Genomic DNA, 25497 nt, shown 5'->3' with positions numbered 1-25497 from the left:
ATAAAACTCTTAACATGCTTTTAGATGAAGGACTCATTTGATCACAAAACTTTTGTTAGAATTCTAGCAGACATTCAAAGCCATCTGAACGTGGTTGTTTGACAGAAGTAGGACTGTCTTTTGCGCACACTGTTCATTGGCAGTGTGTTGAATTAATTTAGCATCATGCCACTGGTGACCACTGTGGGGACTAGTATAATGGTTGTACAACTCCCAATTCTCCTAAGTTGTTGTATACCCAATTGTAGAGTTTATTCTTTGCATTGCACTCTTTTGAAAAGGTAGCAGTTTCTACCAAATTACAAATCTGAAGAGACTGTGCCCTTCTCCAAGGTAACAGTGCCTTACTTCATGATAACCTGCTTAACTTCCAACCGTACTACAGTACCGTGACTAAAATGCTTGTGCTTTGCAATTGTTTTAAACAAAACTGCTGCTATTTCTTTGTTTTCTTTTTATGTGGAAAACTGCTCCGTTTTTACTGTAAGCACGTTCTGTGTGCGCTAACTTAACTTGAAACGTGGAAAGTGGGAACATTCGGCCCGCGAAGCCGCGCTCTGATTGGCTTAGCTCAGCCAATCAGAAACGTAACTGGGAGGAGCCAGTTGTGCCCCCAGCTACTTCATGCACACTGCTATGTGGACAACTTACTCACGTGAGGAGTTACTGATGTTGCGCAAGGCAAATCCTATGTGCAAACTCCACTGTTGGTCCCCTTCTGAGGGTTCTTGCCTGGATTGTCCATGCTATTTCCAACCCCTGTGTAGGCATGACACACAGTTAAACACACCTTCCACTAAAGCCAACGTTGGCAGTATTAACTGCTGGTCGCGGGTGAAACACCATGTGGACATTTTTGACTTGTTCTCCGAAAGCTCTCTGGACATTCTATTTCCAACAGAAACATGGCTCTCTAAAGACTCAGTTGCCATTGCTGCTTTGTCCCTGCCTCCTTGCTTTGTGATGAAGAATGTAGACAGAGGTGGGACGCGGTGGGGGGAGGGGGTTATTGCTATAATTGATAAAGACTGCTATACCTACAATCTGACTCCTGCACCCACCCATTCCAGATTGTGAAAGTACCATTTTTAAAATTGCTCTTTCAAGTACTTTTACGGTCTCGGGCTTATTGATCTATCGGCCATCGGGGTCTCATAAAACCTTTAGAGAGGGGTTCATTAACGTAGTGAGTAGCTTGGCCCTACAGTCTGCCAACTTTACTATTGTAGGTGATCTGAATTTACACCTGTAATCGAACTCTGACCCTGATTTACAATTTCTTGAATGATTTGGCTGCTTGCCAATTAAATCAATAGGTTTGTGGACCTACACACGAGGCAGGACACTTGCTTGACCCTGCGCTTACCAACATTCAGCTAGCGGAGTGTCCCACAGTGGCTCCGATGGTTTGGACTGACCACCATCTAATAGTCTTCTCACTGTAATATAATGGCTCTAAAAATCAGAACCGGTCCAGAGCCATTTACAAACTTCCCTGGCAGAAATTAGACCACCAGTTCTTCCATAAAATGCTGGAGACGTCTTAGCCCACTCGTTCTTTGGATGTTGAGCTGGCTTATGTTAACTTTGAAAAATGGATTACGCAGGTATTAGACAGGTGCATCCCTGCCAAATGGACTCATGCCAAGAAAGACCATTCTCAAGTGTGATTTGATGAATCTCTTGCTAAGGCTAGGAAGAATTGCAAAAAGCAAGAATGTCACTGGAGACGCTCCTATTGCTAAATCCGAATACTTAGCCACGAGGAAAGGCTATCATAAACTGATCTGCAAAACCCATGCTGCCTTCTTTGCTGACAAGCCACTCTAGCAATAACCCCTCTAGTTATCATCTTCCTTCTAAAGGACATGGTGAAGACCCCGGTGTCAAATGATAGTTCCATCACTTCTGACGACCAGTGTGAGGTGCTGGCCACTTATTTTACTAATAAAGTGGCAGACATCTATGATTGTTTCTGTGGGAACTGCGAAATTCCTGTGACAGCAGAGTTTGTAGATAGGAGGGTTAACACTCTGGACTCCCTCCCTTCCATGACCTTAGATGAGCCCAAGGCCTTGACTACGATTAAATCTGGGACTCCTGCTGACCCTTTTAAGCCCAATTTTGTAGTAAAACATTTGGACTGTCTGTTTCCGGATTGCCTGGATTTTATTCATTTCTATCCACTGCCAAGGTCCCTAAAACCTGGAAGCATGCAAAGGTTATCACTCTCTTGAAGAAACCCTCATTGGACGCTTTCAGACCGGAGTACTATTGCCTAATTTCGTTTCTGCCATTTTTCTCCAAAATAACAGAATCGTATGAGAACAGCATTCTGATGCAATATCTGGAATCCAATTCTATTTTAGATCCCTCCCAGAATGGCTTCCGTCCTAAACATAGTATGAAGTCAGCTCTGCTAGCTGTCACAGAAGAACTTAGAGCCTCTATGGATGAGGGCAACTTGACAGCATTCATTCCGCTTGACCTCAACGCAGCCTTCGATACGGTCTCACAGTATTTTGCTACATCGTCTGCGTGAGATTGGTATCTGAGGCGGTGCACTTCACTGGCTATTCTCCCATTTGAGTGACTGGTAATTTCAGGTCATTGCCACTCCATTTCATTCGGTGACGTACCCTGTGCGCTATGGAGTCCCACAGGGGTCGGCTCTGAGCCCTACATTATTTAACATTTATGTTTGTCCGCTGGCCTTGTTGGCCAAGACCCGTAACATACAGATGGTATCTTGCGCGGACTATACGCAACTCATTTTTGCCTGTACCAAAGACTCCAGTCAAGACATGATAAAATTTCAGGAGGATCTGGCAGCCATAGCTGGGTGGATGGGGGCAAATGGTCTACAATTAAACTCCTCCAAAACAGAGATTATGTTCCTTGGCAAAGATTCACATCAGTGGGGCAATAACTGGTGGCCGCCGAAATTGGGCAATACCTCTTCTTCTCCCTTCCCCCACCCCCCACTCCTCCCCCCAACGACACTGAAAAGTCTTGGTGCAAGGATGGATTCTGCACTCTAGTTTGAGGAACATGCTAAGTCTGTGGCAGGGACTGTGTTAGTCAATTGGAGAGATGGGCCTTTCCAAAGTGAAAAAAGTTTCTCACTGCTGGGACATGTAAAACTTAAGCACACATGTCCAACATTTTTTAAATATCGTGCACCCTGCCCTAGAAGCTATTGGGGGTCAAACTTTGGGTTAACTTATAATTGTTAAAAAGGAAGGTTTAGGCCCGGCCAAAGGTTTATTTTGCCAGGTCGAAATGGCAGTTTAAAACTGCACCGCAGGCTGCAGTGGCCTGATACATGTTTTTAAAATGCTACTTTAGTGGGTTGCACAGTGAGTGCCGCAAGCCCTCTAGTGCTACGCAAACAATGGACGGAATGCTGAATAAATCACATTCACCCCCAGTCAAGAGATCTGGGTTAAATCCATCGTTCTTTTGCTCACCATGCCACCCCAGTTTAGACCCTCTAGTAGCATTTAATTTACAGGCCGTGTGTATATGTAGTACCCCCGTAAGTATTCTGAAAAACATGAGGGGTGAAGGCAAAAAGTTGAGTGACCCTGCAGAGAGCCAGGTCTAACACCAACCTCTTGCCCCAAATAAGACAACCACCAATGCATTTTTCTATTCCTGCATTGAAGCACGTAGACATTGTTTAGGTGCTCTCATCTGCATATTAAAGGGGTTTTTAGGTCTCGCAGACCTGCTTTGCAGCGCGCATGCGTTGCTCGCGTCTGCAAGTCATATTGTGGGTGAATATTTTTCAGAAGGGGGCTTGAAGCCCCGCCCCTCATTTTCATTGGGTCGCGTCACCATTTATGGTAAACGGTGGCTTCCCATTGAAAAAGGCTTCTGTGTTATCGCCCTTTGTCCTTTTAGGACGGCCCATCCGGACTGGGTCTCCTGCTTCACGGCTGTCGCGAAGACTTTTCTTATCTGCTTGTTTATTTAACAAGCAGATAAGAAAAGTCTTCATGACAGCTGTGAAGCACACGAGACAGTGCTCAGGGCTTCCTGAACCACGCTGCCTTCACGCTTTGAGCATGCGCCAGTTGGCTCTAAGCACTTTATCTTTATGGGGCCAAACACATGACCCCATAAAGACAAGCGATCAATGCTTGTTTACTGTGTCTCGGTGCTGCGCCCTAAAGTGGGGGGGGGAGGGACTCGCACCTGATAGTTTTTTCTTTTTATTCTCTGCAATGAAGTCTGCAAATATATCCAGTAGCTAACAGCACTGCCTAAATTATGGAAATCTTTCACAATCCCGCGTTCGTGCAAACTTCAAAGGAATGCCTGATAATATTGTTGGTATTAAGTAAGCCTCGTGCAAAGCGGTTGGTGTCTTTAATTCATCAACAGGGCTCAAATTCCGGGGCAGGTCTACTTCAATTTTGTTATTTTCCGGCGCTTACTTCGATAATGTTTTTTCGACTTGTTGGTAGTCATTTAGTAATTTGTAGAGCGAGGAGATGAGCTCCTCCCTGAATGTCTTTCAATTGAAATGACGTCCGCTCGAGTTAAAATGCAGTCTGGCACTTCGAAATGCCCACAGTGAAAACCTGGAGTCTGCTTAGGCTGTCCCTCTGAGCTGTGTGCTCACACAGCAGGTCTGCCCAGCAGCCCACGTGGGTGTCCATCTTACCAGACATCAGCTCAGTTCTCAATCACTCAGCACATAGTAGCTACCACACCAATGCCTGCCTTCCCGCCTTCCATCTTTCTCTTTTCCTCCCTTCCTTCCTTCCCTCTCTTCTCTTTCCTTCCTTTCCTCTTTTCTCCTTCCTTTCCTCTTCTCCTTCCTTCCTTCCTTTCCTCTTTTCTCCTTCCTTTCCTCTTTTCTCCTTCCTTTCCTCTTCTCCTTCCTTCCTTCACTCTTTTCTCCTTGCTTCCTTTACCCTTTTCTCCTTGCTTCCTTTACCCTTTTCTCCTTGCTTCCTTTACCCTTTTCTTTCCTTACTTTTCTCCTTGCTTCCTTACTTTTCTCCCTCCTGACTTCCTTCCTTGCACTTCTCCCTGACTTCCTTCCTTGCACTTCTCCCTGACTTCCTTCCTTCCTTCCCCCTTACTTTTCTCCCTGACTTCCTTCCTTCCTTCCCTCTTTCTGATGGGCAGTTGTGCTTATCTGTGAATTAAACATGAAGTTCCGGCCATAGTTCAGGGCACATTTTCTCTAGGTAAAAGTTGTCCTTCTGCTTTGTTACTTGTTCTCAGGAGAAAGAACACTTATTTGTAGGATAAAAAGATTAGTGATTCACTAAGCTTTCTTTCTGTGAATAGGTTAATTAACAACAACTAAGACAAAGTGATCAAATAAAATAATTTGTGTAGAGGGCCTGGATAGTTGGGTATAATTCAGACAGGACACGGGGAGTATGTGGTGTTTATAACATCGCTGAGAGATGTCCGTCACTCTCTATGGAAACATCACAAATGACACTGCCATTAGACATGACACTAAAGAGGAACAATATTGGTTCAACAGCTATTTTTTTTTTTTACTAGTTTTGGTGACACTTTTGAATAAGGGATTTGGTAATGAATTGTTTTAATGTTTTTTTCAGGGCGTACATCTTTAAATATATTTAACACTAAGCGGTGTCCCATTTTTTTTTTTACTGACACATGACACATTAGATCACCTTCAACCAACTCCCCACCCCAAATCCATGTAATTGTTTTTTACCCAGAATCACATTTTACAATCTAAAATAAGTAACCAGAAAAGTTACATGCTGTTCAATTTTTTTTATTGTATTTTCAAAACCTTTCTGCAACTCCATAGCTCGGAAAATATTCCCAGTACAGATCACAGCGACCCTTCCTTTAACAGCGGCAGCAGACCTTTCTTTAGACTCCCCTCCCCTAAACAAAGGGGCGTGGCTTCTATGCGTGAAAATGCTTTGAGACGCTTAAACAAGCATTTGCAATACAACAGGTCTCGCATTTTATAAACTTTGACCTATCTGCATTGTAAATGACAATGCCTTTTATTATTGTAGTTTTTTTAACACATAAAAGGCATTGTCATTTACAATGCCAATAGCTCAATCTTGCAATTGCGAGACCTATTGCATTGCAAATGCTTGTTCTGTTTTGCCTGTGATAAGGATCTGAAATTGGTTTCATTGAGGTTGGCTTGCTAGGTTCAGCCAGCTGCGTTGTGTTACCAACTTTGTAGAGCTTTCAAGTTAACGGACTGTTTACCAAATAGAAATAACTACCTTGGTTTTATTGCTGCTTAATTTGTTGCAAGGCTCCTTCACACACAGGGTCAAATCACACATGGACGTGCAAAAATGGGTCTGAATCGAGACTAGATTGTTTTGAGAGCGATGGTGATCTTGGTGTTATCGACATGCAACCTTATGTGAAAGCCAAAGGCACATACCAGGCAGGCTTAGGGCGGGGGGCGGGGGCATAGAAGTTGAGTGACAAGGACTCTGAGCTAGACACTGGGGAATGCCCGAATTTAGATGTGTTGGTTTTGCGTGAACAGGAAGGAGGAGATATGACGATACATAACATGCCATTACTACGCATGCTTTTAGTGCGATGTTCTTACATCGCAAATGGCATTAGTACGCATAATATTACTACGCTTACCATAACTTCGCAAAAGCATTAATAATATAACAAATGAATTTTAATGCGCAGACCATTACTTTGCATTCCACTACTATGCATACATGACGACACTACACTGAAACCTTGAACACTACACACCACTACTCTTCCCTAAACCCTAATTCACTACCCCAGCACGACCCCTACTCTACAAAAAACACAACACTCCCCTGAACCCTAATACACTACTCCCAGCACGACCCCCACACTACATTTAAACCTAAACCGTAATACTCTACCCCAGTACGAACCCCACTCCTGTCCCTACACTCCCCAGCATGACCCACCTACACTACCCTAAACCACTAACCTACACTACACATACACCACAACAGTACCCTAAACCCGAAAACACTACCCAACACGACCCCTACTCTAGACCTACACCACAGCACTACCCTAAAACACTACCCTCCAGTACGACCCCCCTACACTACACATACACCACACAAACACTACCCTAAAACATAAACCCCAGCACGACCCCCAACATTTGGAATCTCGCGTGGAGAGCAAGGCTTTGTCTTTACAAATACCTGGGATTGTCTCAGATAACTGACTAAATTTAGATGATCTATGTGAACTCTTCTGCAGAAAGCCACATAGGTATTGAGGACGTACACTTAAGTAGTTGCTTTGAAGCTCAGTGTTGTGGATAAACGCATCAATTGGTAACATTGTACACCAAGAGACAGAAGTGCCTATTGGAAGTTAATTTGCTAAAGTATTGTAAAATTTTGTGACCCAGAAGTACGTTATACTGCTTTATTAATGAGCTGTAAGTTCTAAAGTTCTGTACTAAATTAACATTGTGCCATGGTCAATATCCAATTCTTTAAGTGGTTATCATTTTTGATCTCCAGGTACAGCTGAGGTGTCCTCTATTCTAGAAGAGCGTATCCTAGGTGCTGACACATCTGCTAATCTAGAGGAAACTGGACGCGTGCTTTCCATTGGTGATGGTATTGCTCGTGTGTACGGTCTGCGTAATGTGCAGGCAGAGGAGATGGTGGAGTTCTCTTCTGGTCTGAAAGTAAGTGAACCAAATTTGGCGAAAGCTTTTTCCTAAGTATACTTTTTACTATTAGAAAATACAAAATGAGTAGCTGTGCAGTCTGTTGGCTGGTGAGTTGAGAACCTTCTGGTTTGCTCACATGGTTCTTGTCCAGTTGCTTTTATTGGGTGTACTGGTCTAAGACATTATCTATTTATTCTAAGGCAGATGTACTGGACTCCTGGAGAGGCTCTATGTTGCAACCTATCTATAAGAAAGGTGACCAAATGGACCCTAAATTAATAGCCTTGTTGGATATAGAAGGAAAAGCATACACCAGCTCTCTTCTAAATTAGCTAAATGTCTGTATCAAGGTAAACAACATCTTACCATTCTACCAAACCGGGTTTAGAAAGGGTGGTTAAACCGACTCCATACATACCTGGCTCAGCAGGCGAACGTCCAACAACTTGCCATTACTCGCCTGCTTTGTGGACTACTCTGCGGCATTTAATGGCATCTCGAGAAAACAAGTTGTGGAAAAAAAATAAGGAACTGCAATATCCCAGATAACCTCTTAAAATTCGATCTCACTATATAGCAACACATGGGTGAAGATAAAAATGACAGGGGACAGTTTCCAAAAGGATGTACACGGATCGGGCCTGAAACAGGGCTGTGTCTGAGCCCCAACGCTTTTCAATCTTTTTACTGCAGATTTAGGTAAGGCCCTGCAAGGAGCCACATTAGTTACTTAAAATAGGGGTCTACAGACCCCACCTCCAGTGCTCTGATGACCTGGTAGTCTTCGATCATACCAGAGCAGGTCTAAAAAGTCTGGATGCCTTGAACCGATCTAACGAGGCCAATGAGTTGGCAGCAAATGCGAGTAAGGCCAAAGTGGTAGTATTCGTGCAATATACAAGACATTGGGCTCGGATGGATGCTGGGAAAACGGACAATAGAAACAGTAAGAACTTATAACTACGTTGGGGCATAGCTATGCAACACAGGGACAGCAAAGACTCATCTGGCCACGATAAAAGACAAAAAATAAGCGACCACATATGCACTGTAGCAAGCTGGGTTTCTGTTGCAGGCATTCCTCTAGCTGGGTGCACTATACCAGTGGTGAGGGTACAGGTGCATGAGCCCTGTACCCCTATAGTGTCTAGACCAATTCTTAGACGTAAGTACAGTAATGCCATTAAGGCTATATGGTGCTGGGAGTTTGTCATTACGTACTCCACAGCACCATAATGGCTTTACTGAAAACTGGGAAGTTTGATATCAAACTTCTCAGCACATTAAACCCACACTTGGAGATGCCCTGTGACACTTCCAGCCTCTGGTGGGTTCCCTGACTGGTACACACCAGCCTGCCACCACTAAACATGTTTCTTGACCCTTGGGGTGGGAGCCTTTGCTCAAGAGATCTGGGTTAAATCCATAATTCTTTTGCTCACCATGCCACCCGAGTTTAGACCTGGCCATAATTAATGCAGACATTGGATAGACAATAGCCATGTAACCTTGAGTCCTAATCATTGAACCCTCATTTGCTTATCTAATGTCAAATTTAAGGAAATGCACAGACTGCTGGATTATGGTTTCTTCTTCAGAAGTTGCAAATTTTTTTTATCTCCAGTATTCAGTATTATAAATGCAATTTTATTCTGTTCTACTGTTTGAAATGCAATTTCCTTTGGGTCAAAATCAGGGAAATGTATTTGCCTCGTTTGTGATGAATTGTTTGTGGCCCTCTTAAGTGCATATTATAAAATGTAGCTTTTGTTCCCTCTGCTTATACGTAGGGTATGTCCCTGAACTTGGAACCTGACAACGTAGGTGTGGTCGTGTTTGGTAATGATAAACTGATCAAAGAAGGTGACATTGTGAAGAGAACAGGAGCCATCGTCGATGTTCCTGTTGGTCTTGAACTGCTTGGTCGTGTTGTAGACGCTCTGGGCAATGTCATTGATGGAAAGGTAAGTGTATGGGTGCCTCACAATACGTAGAGCACTCTAAAATAATGGATTTATTTATAATGTAGTATTTACGTGTGTTTTTAAAAAATATTTTTTTTTTAGGGGCCACTCGGCAACAAGACCCGCAGAAGAGTTGGTCTGAAGGCACCTGGAATCATTCCCAGGATCTCTGTCCGAGAGCCAATGCAGACTGGTATTAAAGCTGTGGACAGTTTGGTACCCATTGGCCGTGGTCAGCGGGAGTTGATCATTGGCGACAGGCAGACTGGGTAAAGAAAGGCTTTCATTTGAATGGCTTATTGAACTATACCACTGTGCATAATATGCAGAACTTAAGCAACTTCAAATATGTCTTTGTCCTACAGTTGCCTGTGGCTAGCGCATTCATTTGTTACGTGGTATCTAAATTGGAATATTCATTTTGAACTGCATTCATTATTTTTATAGGGTTGAGAGAGAGAGATCCTGTATGTGGTAATGACTATTTCTCCTTTAAAAAAAAAAAATCTAAATTTTAATCAATAGCGATCAAGAGAAACCTAGATTATTTGAGTTTGTATACGTTTTCTATTTTAGTAGATCTTGTTAATTAAGAAATTTTGTCGGAGTTTAAGGATAGTTGGCGATTACCTAATTATACTGCCTGTTTATAGAAGTATGGTTGAGGAGCATTATTTCTCAATGAGCAAGACTAATGTGTATAGCTTTACAGTGAAGTGTTTGGGATTGTGTAAGAAGAGGGTTCTCAGTGTCTTACAGTAATTTAAAATACATTTGCTTTTTTTTTTTGCGAAAACCTTTATTGTACATAAAAATCAATACAAACATGGGCCTACAACCACCAGGGCCGGCCGCTAATATGTACATGATCAACAACATCAGGGCAGCAACAGGCCACCTGGGGCCCAGCCGAATTAACGAGTTACTGAGTACACCTCAGATTATCAGGATACATAGATTTTTAGAAATACAAACAAAGAAAAAGAAAATAACACCAAAAAGCAAGGCGGAAACCATCGAAAAAGGGGGCGTCTAACCACATCCGGGGAACTGCACAATACATACTCCACCCTCAGGTGGACAATGAGGATGAGCAAGAGGGAGGTGGGGGCGACCGGAGAACCACAACCGTCTACAGGTAAAATGTAATAGACCGGGAACCTCAGGATCAGGGGGACAAGGCAGCATCAGATGTGTCCACGAGGGGGGGCGTGCAGATGTTCCCTCGGTACGCGTTCCACTGACCCCAGATTCTACCCCACGCCCCCGGCTTACCCCGAGACACATACAGTCTTCTCTCTGCACATGCACCAATCCATGCTCTCCTTCCATACTGACACGGTGGGAGGCCGTCGGGAACCTTAACGCTGTGCGATGCCCCTCTTAGCAATCATGTTCCCAAGGGCCGCCCACCGAGTCTGAGCCGCATTATAGTCATTAGGCTCCCACACGTTCAACAAACATCGGCGAGCCTCGGGCAACAAAGCGACCCCAGTGACGCATTCCATGACAGCATGCACCCGGCGCCAATACTCCGCTACCTCACAGCACTCCCAGAGAACATGGAGAAAAGTGGCGCTGAGCCCACAGCCGCGCCTACAGAGCCCGTCTTCAGAAAAACCCATCAAAACTAAACGAGGGCCCGTCACGTAGACACGGTGGAGAATTTTAAGCTGGACAAGACGGAGACGCGCGGGTATGGCCACTTCCTTAGGGGAGGACAGCGCAGACTGCCAGTCCTCATCGTCCAGTTCCACACCATCCCCGGTCCACGCCTCCCGAAGGCGCACGAGGAGATCCGCCCGCACGTTTATTAGTTTTTTATAGATAAGGGAAATAGTACTGTCGGGCAAGTGACCGTCAAGTATGCGGTCCTCGAGTGGCGAAGACACAGGGACTGCAGTCCCAGCCCCGAAGGCCGAGAGCAAGGCGTGCCGAACCTGGACGTACCGAAAGAACTCCCGCTCACTCAATTCGTACTCACTCTGCAACGCAGCAAAGGATTTAACCGCACCCTTCACCCAAAGGTCACCTACTTAACTGATGCCAATCGTGTCCCAACGCTCGAAGCCCTTCGTCGTCCAGAGGCTTCCCAATCTTTCAGACGCAAACAGAGGGGTCGCACCCGTCAAACGCTCATTCCAGCCCATGGCCACATTCGCAGCCCTCCACACGCGCACAGCTATCTTAGTGGGACCGGTTAAGTTCCTCCCAGCCGATCGAGAGTAAAGCGCTCTGTTAAAGTTGCCGCCAGGCAACAAAAATCTATCCATTTCGAAAGCCGGATTTGGACCAGGTGCGTACGTTGCATGGTTAATAGCAGATAGCTGGGAGGCCCAGTAGTACCTCCTAATGTCCGGGAGCGCAATGCCCCCGTCATACCAGGGGAGAGTCAGTTTTGCAAGAGCAATACGTGCGCGACCATCCCAAACAAGCCTCCTCTGTAAGCTCCCCACCTCCCGGAAGTAGGCCGCCGGAATAATATCAAAGGAGTTCTGAAGTGCGTAAAGGAATCGGGGAAGAGACGACATTTTAAAAAGCGCCGCACGACCGAGGGGAGACCAGGGAAGCTTACACCAACGGGCCATGTCTAACCTCAATCTCCGAAGTGGAGAAAGGAGATTATGCTCGTAGCGGATCGCCGGGTCCAATGAGACGTACACCCCCAGGTACGTAAAGCCGGAGTGGGATGCCTTAATAGGAAAACGAGAAGGCAAGAGGAAAGTCACCGGATATAGCATAGACACAAGATTTGGACCAGTTAATAATCAAACCAGAGTTCTTGCCGAAGGAAGTAAGGATGTCAAAGAGCACATTGAGTGACTGACGTGGTGAGGTACAAAAGAATGTCATCCGCGTACAATGAAACTCGATCCTCGAAGCCAGGGGCCCACCGGATCCCTCTTATCGACGGTTCCCAACGAAGCCAAGCAGCGAGCGGCTCCAAAGCCAGAGCGAAGAGCAGGGGAGACAACGGACACCCCTGCCTAGTGCCTCCCAAGAACGAAGGGCCGGGAAACCCTTCCATAACGACAACCTGAGCCTACGGAGCAGTGTATGAGTTTAACCCAACTAATAAATCCCGCCCCGAGTCCAAACTTTGCCAGGGCGGCCCAAAGATACGGCCATTCTATCGTATCAAAGGCCATCGTGGCGTCCAAGGAAACCAAGATGGCCGGCTCTGAGAGATATTCCGCCCTTGCAAGTACGCCATGTAGGCGCCGTAAGTTAAGGGCCGTATTCCGGTGCGGGATAAAACCGGATTGGTCCGGATGCACCAGGTCACAGATAACAGTAAGCAGGCGATTAGCAAGAACCTTGGCAAGGATTTTCGGCTCAGCGTTCAACAGAGAAATAGGCCTGTACGAGGTGCAACGGTCCCGAGGCTTACCGTCCTTGGGAATCACGACTATAGTGGCCAAGCGCTGGTCAGCAGGGAGAGAACCAAGTTCAAGTGACTCCGAAAACATACGACGGAGAAATGGCGCAATTTTATCCGGTTGCAGTTTGTAAAGTTCAATAGGGAGTCCGTTGGGGCCCATAGCCTTGCCTGAGCGAAGGGAACGAATCGCGGTAGCAATCTCGTCGACCGACAACGGGGCATCTAACTGCTCACGCTCATCCACCGAGAGGCAGGGCAAAGCAATATCCTTCAACAAGTGACGAGTCAGCCTCATCCCTATCAGACACCGGGGAGTACACAGCACGGAAGTAATCAGCGAAACACTCCACAATCTCACCAGGGTCAGTCACACTCACTCCCTCCGACGTCTGAAGCACGGGGACCACTCGATTCACTCTCTCCTTCTTATCGAGCCAAGCAATCAATTTACCCGCCTTATCCCCAGCATCATACAGTCTACCCTGCTGTTCCCTATACATGGTTCGAGCAGCCTCCGTAACAAGGGATTTATATTCGAATTGCTTCAGGCTGAGAGCGTGGAGCCCGTCCTGAGTGACAGCAGTCTCCAAGGCAGCCTCCAACCCTGATATCTCGGCCTCCAACGCAACCACCTCCCCGTTCTTAGCTTTCTTGGCCTCCACGATCAGGGATAGGGCGTGTCCTCGGAGAACCGTTTTGAAAGCCTCCCACAAGGACACAGAGGACAAGACGGACCCCTCATTCTCAAGAAAATACTGGTCAAGCGACTTAATGAGACCCTTGCGGATCTTGGTCACGCAGGTACCAGGGGTTAATGGGGGCGACCCGCCCGGCGGATCGCATCCCAGTATCGAAGAGGAGCCACAATGGGGAATGATCGGAAATGCCCTGGGCCAGGTGCTTAACCTCCCGGACCCGGGTGGTCTGGGCCGCTGGCATAAGAAAGTAATCTAGTCTGGAGAGGCTCCCGTGAGCCCCGGAGTGAAATGTGTACTGACTGTGTCGGATGTATCAACCTCCAGCAGTCCACTAGGCCAAAAGTGTCCAAGAACCCGCCGAGCCACGCCTGTGGCAGAGAGGGCTCTGGGAGGGTAACGATCCAACTCGCCAGAAATCACGGAATTAAAATCCCCACCCACAAGCAAGAGACTATCAGGAAGTTCAAGTAACATACGACCCACATCAGAGAAAGTGGAGGTCTGGAGGCCCGGGGGAACATAGACCGAGACCAATGAAAGAGTCTGACCCTCCCACCGTCCAGTCAAGGACGCATAGCGCCCTCTATCATCAAGAGTAACTTTGTCAATCTCAAGCGGGAGGGAAGATCGCAGTAAGATGCCCACCCCTCTGGATCCAGTGGTGAAGCCAGAATGCGCAACCAATCGGTAGCCCCTCCTGTTCATGGCATGACATACATTACCCACCAAGTGCGTCTCTTGAAGGAATACCACATCAGGGGCCAATCGGCGCAAAAATTGCAACACCACCCCACGTTTGATACGGTCCCCCAATCCGTTGACGTTCCAAGACATGAGTTTCAACCCCCCCCCCCCCCCCCCCCCCCCCCCCCATCCCAACACAAGAAGCTGGAGTCCCCGGGCACGCAGCCAGACACCTAAAACAAAGGAAACAAACACACCGCCTTGAAAAGAAAAAACACACAACCCAACAACCACTGTCCCCCTCCCACGCCATTACAACCCCCCCCCCCCACCCTGCACCCCTGCGGACTATACAGCCCCCGCAACTTGCAGTGTGCCTGTCGCCCTAACAATCCCATGCTACAAAAAGACCCTAGAGGAGGGAAGGGACCCGTCCCCGCCCGCATCCAAACAGCACATTAATAGACAAAATATACAATTGAAGTAGAACCTGGCTGGGCGCAGAAGGAAATGTCAAAGAGGACCAAGAATCATTCCTGCGGAGGCCCTCCGCCCTCAGCACCGCCAGTACGCCCAGATCGTTCGCCCCGGTCCGGCAGGGAGTCTAACCAGTCACTCACAATATCAGGGCGTTCAAAAAAGATAGTCCGATCTTCATATTCCACACGAAGCCTGGCAGGGAAAAGCATAGAGTATTTAAGTTCCAAATCTCAGACGGCGCTTCACCCCCTGAAAGCCCATTCTCTGTTTCTGAACGAGTTGGGTGAAGTCCGGAAAGAAGTTAACGGAGGCATTCTCATAGTTAACTGGGCCGTGTACCCTCGAGGCCTGCAGGATCGCATCCTGGTCTCTGTAGTGAAAAAGTTTTGCAATAATAGGCCTCTGGGGAGCTCCTGGTCGAGGCCTACCACCCGGGACACGATGAGCACGCTCCACGGCAAAGAACTTGCTCAGGCCTGAAGGAGCAAGATGATTGAGGACTAGATCTTCGACCATGAGGTCCACCGGACGATTGCCGAGAGTCTCCGGCACACCTATGACGCGGATATTATTGCGTCGTGCCCGACCCTCAATCCTCCAGCCGGCGGGACATCGTGTCGTTCGCCGACTTTAGATCGCCAAGAGTTGCCTGGAGGTCTGATACATCCGTGACAAGCGTGGATGTCCTCAAGTCCAGCGATTGAACCCTCTCGTTAGTCTTAGAGATCCGCCCGAATTAGCGTGACATCAATGGCAACCGTGTCAATTTTACGGGCCAGAGCCTCGTACTGCAGGGCGATGGTCTCCCTTATGCCGTTGATGGCACCCATAACGTCTTGCAGCGACAATTCCGTGGGCACGGACGGGCCACCACCAGAGTCCTCCACGGCGGCACTTGATGGCCCCGGGGATCCTTTACCCTGGGTATAACGATCCATGATGTTACTCTGGACTGGTCCCCTACGGTGGGATGTCTTGGTCCTCCGTTTCTCGGGGTCCCCCTTGCCCGCCATGTTAAGCGATGCTCACCGGAGGGGTCCGCCAGGACCGATAGCAAAGGGGTGCCAGCAGATCAGACACCGACTGTCCGAGAGCCCGCTCGGAAAAGTGGAGAAAAAGGGGCCCAAATCAGTCCAGAGGACGCCCCAGTCGCGTGAAGCAGCTCCTCAATCAGGCCATGCAGAAGTGCAAAACCGAAAGTGGGGGCGCGGTCATTGGCAAGGCTCCGATGCCGTTGTTGTTCAACTACTCCCCGGCCCCACAGTTCACCAAAGCACCGGGCACAGCTTCCAGGTGGGCCTCCAAAATGCAAGACGCTATATTTCAGGTCTCCCAGGTCCGATTTTCGTTCTGAAAAGAGTTATGGATTCAGCCAAGGTTCATCTTCCAGAATCCGTTCACAAATCCAGGATAATGTCAGGATAAGTTGCGAGGAGCGGCAAGGGTCCGGGGAGCCCTGTGCCTACGCGTCCATCTTGGTTGCGCGCTAGGCTCCTCCTCTACATTTGCATTATAAATTGAGAAGTTGCAGTGACTGCCCCTTGGCCACAGGGTGGTGTGGGGAACCTGCAGTGTGGACTTACCGGAGCCGCCTGCATCATGGTCCAGAGTGAGTTGCGGAGGGGGAGCGGGTAGTAGTCTGGTCTGAGCTTGTGGGATGAGGCTTCCTGCTATTCGGAGTGGTCGCGCACACTGGCACTCCCTACCCTGCTCCGGGGCCTGACTGCCAGGGTGGGATACCGTGGAAAGTGTCTGCAGCCCCTGTAGTTACTGGGTAGGCCTATAAGAGAGGCCTGGGGGCAACATGACCCCGTGCTGCCCTGGAATGGAGGCCTGGAGCGTGATTGGCTTCCGGCTTTGACCTATCCAGGTAATTTGACTGCATGATCAATACTTGGAGCCTGGGCTTTCACTCATCTGTCTCCCAAGGCGTGTCCCACCCACCGCTGGCCACCAGCACCCCAACCAGTTTCCAGGGGACATTGTGAGGTACTGTGTGGATCCTAGGGTGCACAATGCTGTAGAACTTTAGAACTCTAAAGTCTGCTTTAATACCCTAATTAATAGCTCCATATTTTGCACCCATGGACACAGGCGGCAGGGATCCGCAACAATGTAAAATAGATACATTTACTAAAACCATCCCACAGCCTTGCAGGCTGAGTCATGTCCTTGGACGGTCTTCTCCTGCTCAAATATTGCAAGACAGTTGCAGCACTAGGAGAAGACTGGAGATAAATATTGGCAGTGTGGGAATATAGGTTGTACTCCTACACCAAAACCTCCAGAAAAATAATTGCAGAGACCCGGATCTCCAAGGTAGAAGACACCACGCAGGCCCTAAACACGGAAACCACATCACTAAAGATGGTTGAGAGCTGGTTGGGATGAAAGACTTAGGATGCGTAAGGATGATCACTGAGGGATAACCTTGGCTTTGTTAGGTTTCCTGAAGGAGCTGAGGGATCGAACCAGAGTCCTTCCTGGCCACATGGCTGTGCTCCTGGGTTTCACCTGCCAAACTCTCCACCCATTTCATTATTGAAAGGGTGCAAAAGGTGTTTGCGATAACTGTGATTGCTCTCTTGCTCAACTATATGAACACTCAATCCTCTGCTGTTCTCGATCCCATCAAGATCTCTGATTTTAGGGGGCCTGCTTCAGTGTTTTCCCAGACTACACACAGCATGTACAGCAGCTGCAGCGCTCCTTACGTACTTACTCCTTTTTCTTCAAAATTGAAAGTTTTGCACAATGACTATTTGCACCCCAGGAAGTTTGGGACTGGCTGGAAATCTGGCACCTGGGCACCAGAAATAAACGCTGCTTTTTTCCCACGCTGGCCCCATATAGAATCATCTGCAGCATTTAATTAATCTTACACGCCTCACTCTGACATAAACTGAAGGCCTCTGTTGCCATCTCCTCACAGTTTTGCATATACGTGGTGAATGATCAGGCCGGCAAGGCCCTACGCTGGCTGGCTCAAAAAGATTTCGCTCTGCGGTTCATTCCATGTCTGAAAACTGTTGGAGTGGGTTTCACAGACCTTACAGATATCACCAGTGACTTTGCATATTACTTTGCATCCCTTTACGCAGCCTCAATCAAGCCATTTATAAAGCGCACTACTCACCCGGAGGGTCTCAGGGCGGGAGGGGGGGGGTGCTGCTACTGCTCGAACAGCCAGGTCTTGAGCTTCTTCCTGAAGGAGAGGTGGTCTTGGGTCAGGCGCAGGTCGGTCGGGAGGGAGTTCCTGGACTTGGCGGCCAGGTAGGAGAAGGACCTTCCTCCTGTTGTCGCTCTTCGGATGCGGGGGACGGCGGCGAGGGCGTGGCTGGCTGATCGGAGATGGCGTTTGGGAGCGTAGAAGTTGAAGCGGTTGTTGAGGTAGCTCGGGCCTTGGTCGTGTAGGGCTTTGTGTGCGTGGGTGAGGAGACGGAAGGTGATTCTCTTGTTGACGGGGAGCCAGTGCAGGTCTCTCAGATGTCCGGAGATGTGGCTGCTTCGGGGGATGTCGAGGATGAGTCTGGCTGAGGCGTTCTCTATCCGCTGGAGTCTCTTCTGGAGCTTGGCGGTGGTTCCGGCGTAGAGGGCGTTGCCGTAGTCCAGTCGGCTGGTGACAAGGGCCTGGGTGACCGTCTTCCTGGTCTCGGTGGGGATCCACCGGAAGATCTTCTGTAGCATGCGCAGGATGTTGAAACAGGACGAGGAGACGGCGTTGACTTGTCTGGTCATGGAGAGGGAGGAGTCCAGGATGAAGCCCAGGTTGCGTGCATGGTCTGTCGGTTTGGGTGCGGTGCCCAGGGCGGGGGGCCACCAGGAGTCGTCCCAGGTGGAGGGCGAGGAGCCCAGGATGAGGACTTCCGTCTTGTCTGAGTTCAGTTTCAGGCGGCTGGTCATCATCCACTCGGCTACGTCTTTCATCCCTTCGTGGAGGTTGGCTCTGGCGGCGGCGGGGTCGTTGGTCAGGGAGAGGATCAGCTGGGTGTCGTCGGCGTAGGAGATGATGCATAGGACCCTCCGGTCACTGACTGAGGTAACATATCGCTGAAGACCTACCCCTTCACACTTTGCCTCATGCAGACCTCCATCATTTGGACTAGTCCCTCGGCGAGATAGAAATACAGAAGGTCATTGTTTGCTTACTGCATGAAAGACCCAGGAGCCCAACTGGTTCTCCTAAGAGCTGTTTCAAAGGTACTCTGCCCTCTTCACCATTTTGAATGTGTATTTAGAGGCTCATAAGGGTGCTCTCACAGGGCCTCTGGGGTGCCACTATCTCTGTTCTATTAAACCGGGCATGCCCCTAAAGGAATGTGGTTTCTACCAGGCCCTTTCTCTAATAAACAGAGGCGAAGACCCTAGCAAATGTTCTGACCAACATACTGCTGATTGCTCGATTTGGTAGAATAGGTAGGTTTCTAGCATGACTGACCACCAGGCACTGCCTCAAGCGATTGAACATTATCTTAACTGTGTGCACCAATTGCCAGGAGACATGAGCCCTAGTCTCCATTGATTTTGAGAGAGCCTTCGATTCAGTACACTGGCCCTTCATGCTTCTCTTCTTGGAGGGAATTAATTGCGGCTGTGTCATTTTACTATGCAAGAAGCCCTGGGCATGTGTTAAAGCTAACAGTGATGTCTGCACCCTTACCAATTAGACTGGGTACCAGGCATGGATGTCTTTTTCCTGCTCCTTTTCTCACTCCTAATCAAGCCCTTGGATCAGGGTAGATGCGCAACTTAATAGCTTCTCATGGCCCTCCACATGGGAAGATAGTCTCACTATATGCATATGTTCTTTTGGTAAATATTAGCGACCGTCCGCACTCATTACCCCGACTAATGAATACATTAAGCATTTATGGAGGTGTCTGGTCTCCTGGGAAATGGGCGAAAACCTGCTTTCCAGCATCTGTAGATCATTGCAAGATTCAATGCTCCTTGCACCTAGGTTGGGCCCCTGAACACTTTAAATATCTAGGCATAACCATAAATGAGCTGTTGTTGTGGGACCTGATTGATGTACTCAGACCAAGATGTCTGGGAAGGGTGTTGTAGCCACCCGTTGACATATCTTGTAAAGACCTATAAGCAATTCTACTGCGATCTGTGATTACAGCATGCAATAGGACATAACTGTGCTTTGCTTAAATTACCAGCTTACAACCCCTTTGAAGCACAGGTCGCACTATCCGTTATTGAGAATAAGGTCATATTGGGGCGATACACATCGTTGGTAACCCTCCCAGGACAGGTGGGTGCAAGATGTTGGTGCCATCTTGGTTTTCTTTCAGGTCAGTCTTGCCCAATGGACTAAGAACACTGGTGAGCTCCACTGGACTCTGCCTCTTCCAACTGAAATACACAGGGTGTACTATAGCCTATCGAGGCTCTGAAAAATGAAGGGGGGGGGGGGGGTCTAGATCCCGACTGCAAACGATGTAAAACTGAGTTAAGGACCAGTGTGGCCTGCCCCATTATATAGAGGTATTGGTCCTGAATGCATACTACTCTCTCACTAGCAAGGAGGCAAAGACTGATACTGGTGTTCGGCAGGGGCACCTCCCATGAGAGAATGGATATATGGGATGAACTAGCGTGCAAGAGCAGAGGACTAAGCCTAGAAGTCTAGGGGTTGCAAAAAAACCAAACCCATAAAGCATGTGCTTAAATTAAGCTTCTATGGCTAATGTCCAAACGTTGATTTGTACAGAAGTATGCACTGTTAGTTACTTTGTACTATTCTAAGCTATGTTGAGGTGCCAGTTATCTGGTTTGCTTATGGCTTTCAAACAAACACTATGGTAAAAATAAAATACCTAGACTGCTGTTCTTTTGAATAAGCCATCAAAGGTAGTCCGCTCCTCTATAGGGTCTTGCCTAAATCAAGACTTGGATGGTCTGGTGCAAGACCTTTTGTTGATGTGCAATGGGTTTTGTGCCCTTCCATTGCATACTATTGGTTGGTTTCTTTATCCATAATTTACTTCTGTTCTTTTGCTTCCACTTTCATAGTTTTCACTTACCTGGAGCCTGGGCACATTAGTTGTGTTCCTACTCTGCTCATTTTTCAGGCACTACTTGTTTAGTTTTTGTTTAAGAACTCTACAAGAGTGCGTGTTTTCCAATTTTCTCTCTCGTGTACTCCTCCTGTGTTCCCCCTTTCTCATCCTCTCTGTTGCTGTTCTTGCCTGCCCATCCTCTGTATGTTTTCCCCAACACACCGTTGCCCACCCATCCTCTGTTTTCCCCAACACACCGTTCTGTGCTTCTCGACTTTCCTCCCCACCCTGTCAGCTTGCTCCCGCAGCCCTTGTTGCCCACCCTCCGTTGTCTGTGCTTCCCCATTCTCTCGCGGGTCCTTTCACACCTGTGCCCTCCCTCTTGAGTTGCTTTGTGTCCCCATCCCAACCCACTCACATTTTTTACATTAAAAAAATAGCCCACTGGCCACGGCATAGCACTTTCTTTAAAAATCGTGGTTAGCAATGCTGCATATGCATGGTCTACTAGTGCCCTAATATTGTATCTTCGTAATGCGTTAGAGCTATCTGTTTGTCTGGTACAACATCCCAATAAGCCGATTTTTAGATGCTGTCAAGATTGAACTTGCCTTGCCTCCACCCCCCTTTTTTTTTTTTTTGTATCTCGCATACTATTGAGACTTTGAGGGTGGTTCAAGTAGGACCGTCCCAACGCTGATTATTCAGTCATTTCGAGTTTTAGCCCTCATGTTATTTGCTTGGTGAACAGAGCCTCTTTCAAACCTGCCCCCCATATTCTACCCTACAATGTCGCCTCTGGTCAAAATTTAGTTTTGTTCTGGTTAGGATAACAAAACTAAACTTTACTCAGTGTTTTGCAGCGTGAATCTTTTCTGGATTCGCATGCTGTGCATTATTCTGCCATCTAGTTGTTGGGTCCAAAATTTTGTATTTGTCCTTGTCTTTTTTTTTTTTTCATTCCGTTTGTTGGTGGGCGTCTACCTCGCACCTTTGGTCGCCATCTTCAGAATCTTTTTTTCCGCCTTTGGGTCTGGATCAATACTGAAAGAGCTCTAGGATTTTAAGCGAAGAATCTGCGATAAATTGCGACAAGACTTCAAAAATGACTGTTCAAGGTACTGGCCTTCGAATCAAGGGGCCGGACAGAGACTACGGTGGAAACATCCTTGTTGACTATTTAACAGATAATAGTGTGTGGTATTAGACAACACACCATTCACGTTTAGCCAAAATTGTCATAAATATGCCTAGAAGGACCAGCATTCACCCTGAAGACATTGAGGGTAAGGGACAGAGAAGAGCCAACTACAACATGCAGGGCCAGAGTGCAGCACCATCGCTACGAGATCTGGGAATCCTGAGCGAGGAAGAGGACAATGTCACAGAAGGTCCAGAAGGCGAAACGGACCTCGACATCCAAGTTGTCAAAAAGAAAACTTTGAAAGTGGTAAGAGAACAGTCCTCAAAGAAAGTAGACTTGTCTAGAAAAATGGACTCTAGGGCCTCGGAGGGAGCAGTGGCGTCGAAACACTACTTCTGCAGTTGCATCCCAAAAGAAACACTACGTAGGATCCTTAGACAAGGACTCTGTAACGGCTAAGACCTCTCGAAATCCAAGATGTCTAAAGACTGTCAAGAGACGCATCGACGTCAAGGCAAGAGGTCGAAACCAGAAAAGCATGGCCAGACGCATGCGTCGACTGAAAAGGCAGCGTCTGCCACGTAAAGAGAAGAAACTCTTGACACCGAAACTCACGCTTTAGAAATCGAGAAGAAAAGAGAATAGAGGCAGAAATGGCCAGTATTTTGCAACTTGTAGGATTTAGACGACCGCTTGAAGTAATTTAAAGATACTGCCGAACTTCTCGATGGAAAAGATAGTCGAGGAATTGGAACCTCCACTGACGCCAGAACCTTTAGAGGAACAGGAGGAGTTCTTTTTCATGGAGGAAGAACAAACCTATCTGAAACCTCAGATTCAAGACCTACAAAGGCAAGACCTTGACAGACTCCCCAGAGGAAGCTGACACCTATCCTTCAACTCCTTCCTCCACCAGATGACCTTGGTATGTACAACCAGGTCATCGGGAAAGCTGCATAGACTATGGGGTACAGCTGAAAGAAGTAAAAACACAATCTGGTTTTTTTTTTTTTTTTTTTTGCTCGAAACAATGCCTATACAATTAAGGAACCAATTCCTTCCTATAATAAGTGTACTAGACCAAGGAAAGGAAGCATTTAAGGACCCAGCCACGTGTAAAGCAGTCAAATGTAAACGCTCCTCCAAAGACCTTATTCACATCACCGGGTCAGTAACTGCAGACTCCATCGTCACAGCCAGGAAGAGGGCTAATGTGCCTACCACTACTGGTCCAGCACCGGATAACTTAAGCAAAAGAATGGACCTTATGGGGAGAAAGGTTGAGAGAAGTGCGACAAACAATGGCGCATTGCCAATTCCAGTGCCTTGCTAAAAGACATTCATGCCAACATTGGGAGGAGGTAGATCTACTGAAACACCTACAGAACAATACTAACAAAAAAAAAGCAAGCCACTTGGAGGGGAAGAATATAGCAAATACATGCTTAAAATCTGCCCTAGATGCTGCAGAAACATCAAGCAGACAGATTGATTGGCATCAGAGAAAGAAGACACATGGCTGCGGATCTCAGGAATCAAGCCAGAAGTGCAAAACGTACTGATCTCACCTTTCAATGGGGAACAGCTTTTTGGCAGTGCGGTGCACGACACGCTCAACCAAATAAAGAAAGACAATGAAACCGCAAGGTCTCCGGGTGCACTACAGTTCTGAGGGAACCTGCGTAGAGGAACCGCCCCCTCCAGGAGATGAGGGGGGACCACAACTTCACACCAAGGTTTCCTAGGCGCAAACCAGGGACAACGACTGCAGCAAAATTGGAAGGATTGTCTTCCTTATTGGTATTGCCAAAGACCCCCCCGCCCCCCTCCCCTCTCTGTGGAAGAGTCCTTCCACAAAGAGGGGGGAGCAGCCAACCAAGCTAAATGACTGCATTGGAAACATGGCACAGGCTCCACAAAGATCACGGAGGGCGTGCACAGAATTAAAGACTTCAATCAGTCCCTTACAACATTCTACACCAGTAGAAGGCAGTCTAAAGAATTTCTACCAAAAATCACTTCCGACAAATGGATCTTAAACCCAATACAGTACGGTTACTACATAGAACTAGTCAAAACGCCTCCAAACAGAAGACCGAAGAGGAAAATAATTTCCAAAGGAGAAACTATTCAGTTACTCCAAGAAATACAGGAACTAAAAGCAAAAGAAACTATAGAACCTACCACACAAGGAAAGGAACAAGGGAAATTACATCATTCCTAATCCCACAGATAGATTGAACACTGCATCCTAACTTACATCTCGGATTCCTCCAAGTTCATAAAAACACAGATTCAAGATGACTACCCTGCAAGAGTTTGGTGCAAAAGGGAGAATACATGGTTACGATAGACCTAAAGGATGCCTATCTGCACATCCCAATGAACAGACCTAGAAGGTTACTAAGATTTGCAGTCAACGACAAACTACCAAGGCAAAGTGCTAGCATTCGGTCTAAAGTCCGCATCAAGAGTGTTCAAAGTGTCTAGCAGCAGTAGCCGTACACTTAAGACCGGGAATACATGTATACCCATACCTAGATGACTTGTTAGTATGGTCAAACTTGTACGAAGTCTGCAAACAGCACATACTCCAAGTAATAGATACACTAATCCAGCTCGGTTTTTCAATACTGGGACAAGTCTTCGCCAGAGCAAGACCATGTTCTTAGGAGCAACAATAGATACAGTAGAGGGGAAAGTATTCCCAAGCGAGAAACTAACATTAGCCCTATTGAAGGAAACACCGGATGGGGCAAGCTCGGATAGTGGTGAAGTTACGAGGGATGATGGCTTTATGCATTCACGTAATCCCAAACATCCGCCTACACATGAGACCATTCCAGGAATGGCTTCAAGCACAATGGTCACAAGCAACGGGTATTTGGGGTCCCAGTGGTTGCCACACAATCACGAAGAAATAGCATGGTGGAACAAGGGGAACATATCCTAAGGGAGACCCTTCAAGCAATCCACTCCAACAGTGACCATAACTGATGCCTCACATCTTAGTGAGTTGCAAGCACTAACATTACTGGGACCCTACTTCCAAGTACATAATGACAGAATAGTCATGAACAGATCCACATTTCATGCTAAAGGTGGTATCAAAATTCTACATAAACCAATCCATACAAATACCAAGTTTCTTCCAAAATCCAAAGACTCAATCCGAGAAAGCATTGCTCACACATGACGCTAGTAGAGCAGTCCTGTATTGCATTGAAAAGACCAAGGAATACAGAAAGACAAAGCAATTATTTGTGTCTTTTGCAAACTGTTTTCTGGGAAGGCTAGTAACCAAGAACACAATTGCAAGATGGATTGCACAAGCCATACAATTGTGCCACAAACAAGCAGGACAAACTTTACAAGGAGCCCCGTGGGCTCACTCGACAAAGAAAGGAGCAACAATCTCCTTTCTAGTCAATACTCCAATTCAGGACATTTGCACGGCAGTAA

General features: G+C 47.3%; 1 protein-coding gene across 1 annotated transcript in view; it reads left to right on the top strand.

Annotated features, from left to right (window-relative positions):
- ATP5F1A (ATP synthase F1 subunit alpha) overlaps positions 1-25497 on the top strand; it is a 51401-nt gene that overhangs the window by 8917 nt on the left and 16987 nt on the right. Inside the window, exons 3-5 of the mRNA XM_085629161.1 lie at positions 7518-7687; positions 9463-9636; positions 9739-9905. Of these exons, the coding sequence (XP_085485287.1) occupies positions 7518-7687; positions 9463-9636; positions 9739-9905 (511 nt within the window). The remainder of the gene's footprint in view (positions 1-7517; positions 7688-9462; positions 9637-9738; positions 9906-25497) is intronic.

Source organism: Triturus cristatus, chromosome 2_1, assembly GCF_964204655.1.
Source record: "Triturus cristatus chromosome 2_1, aTriCri1.1, whole genome shotgun sequence".
NCBI classification, from domain to species: Eukaryota; Metazoa; Chordata; class Amphibia; order Caudata; family Salamandridae; genus Triturus; species Triturus cristatus.
This window is presented reverse-complemented; position numbering and strand designations above follow the sequence as displayed.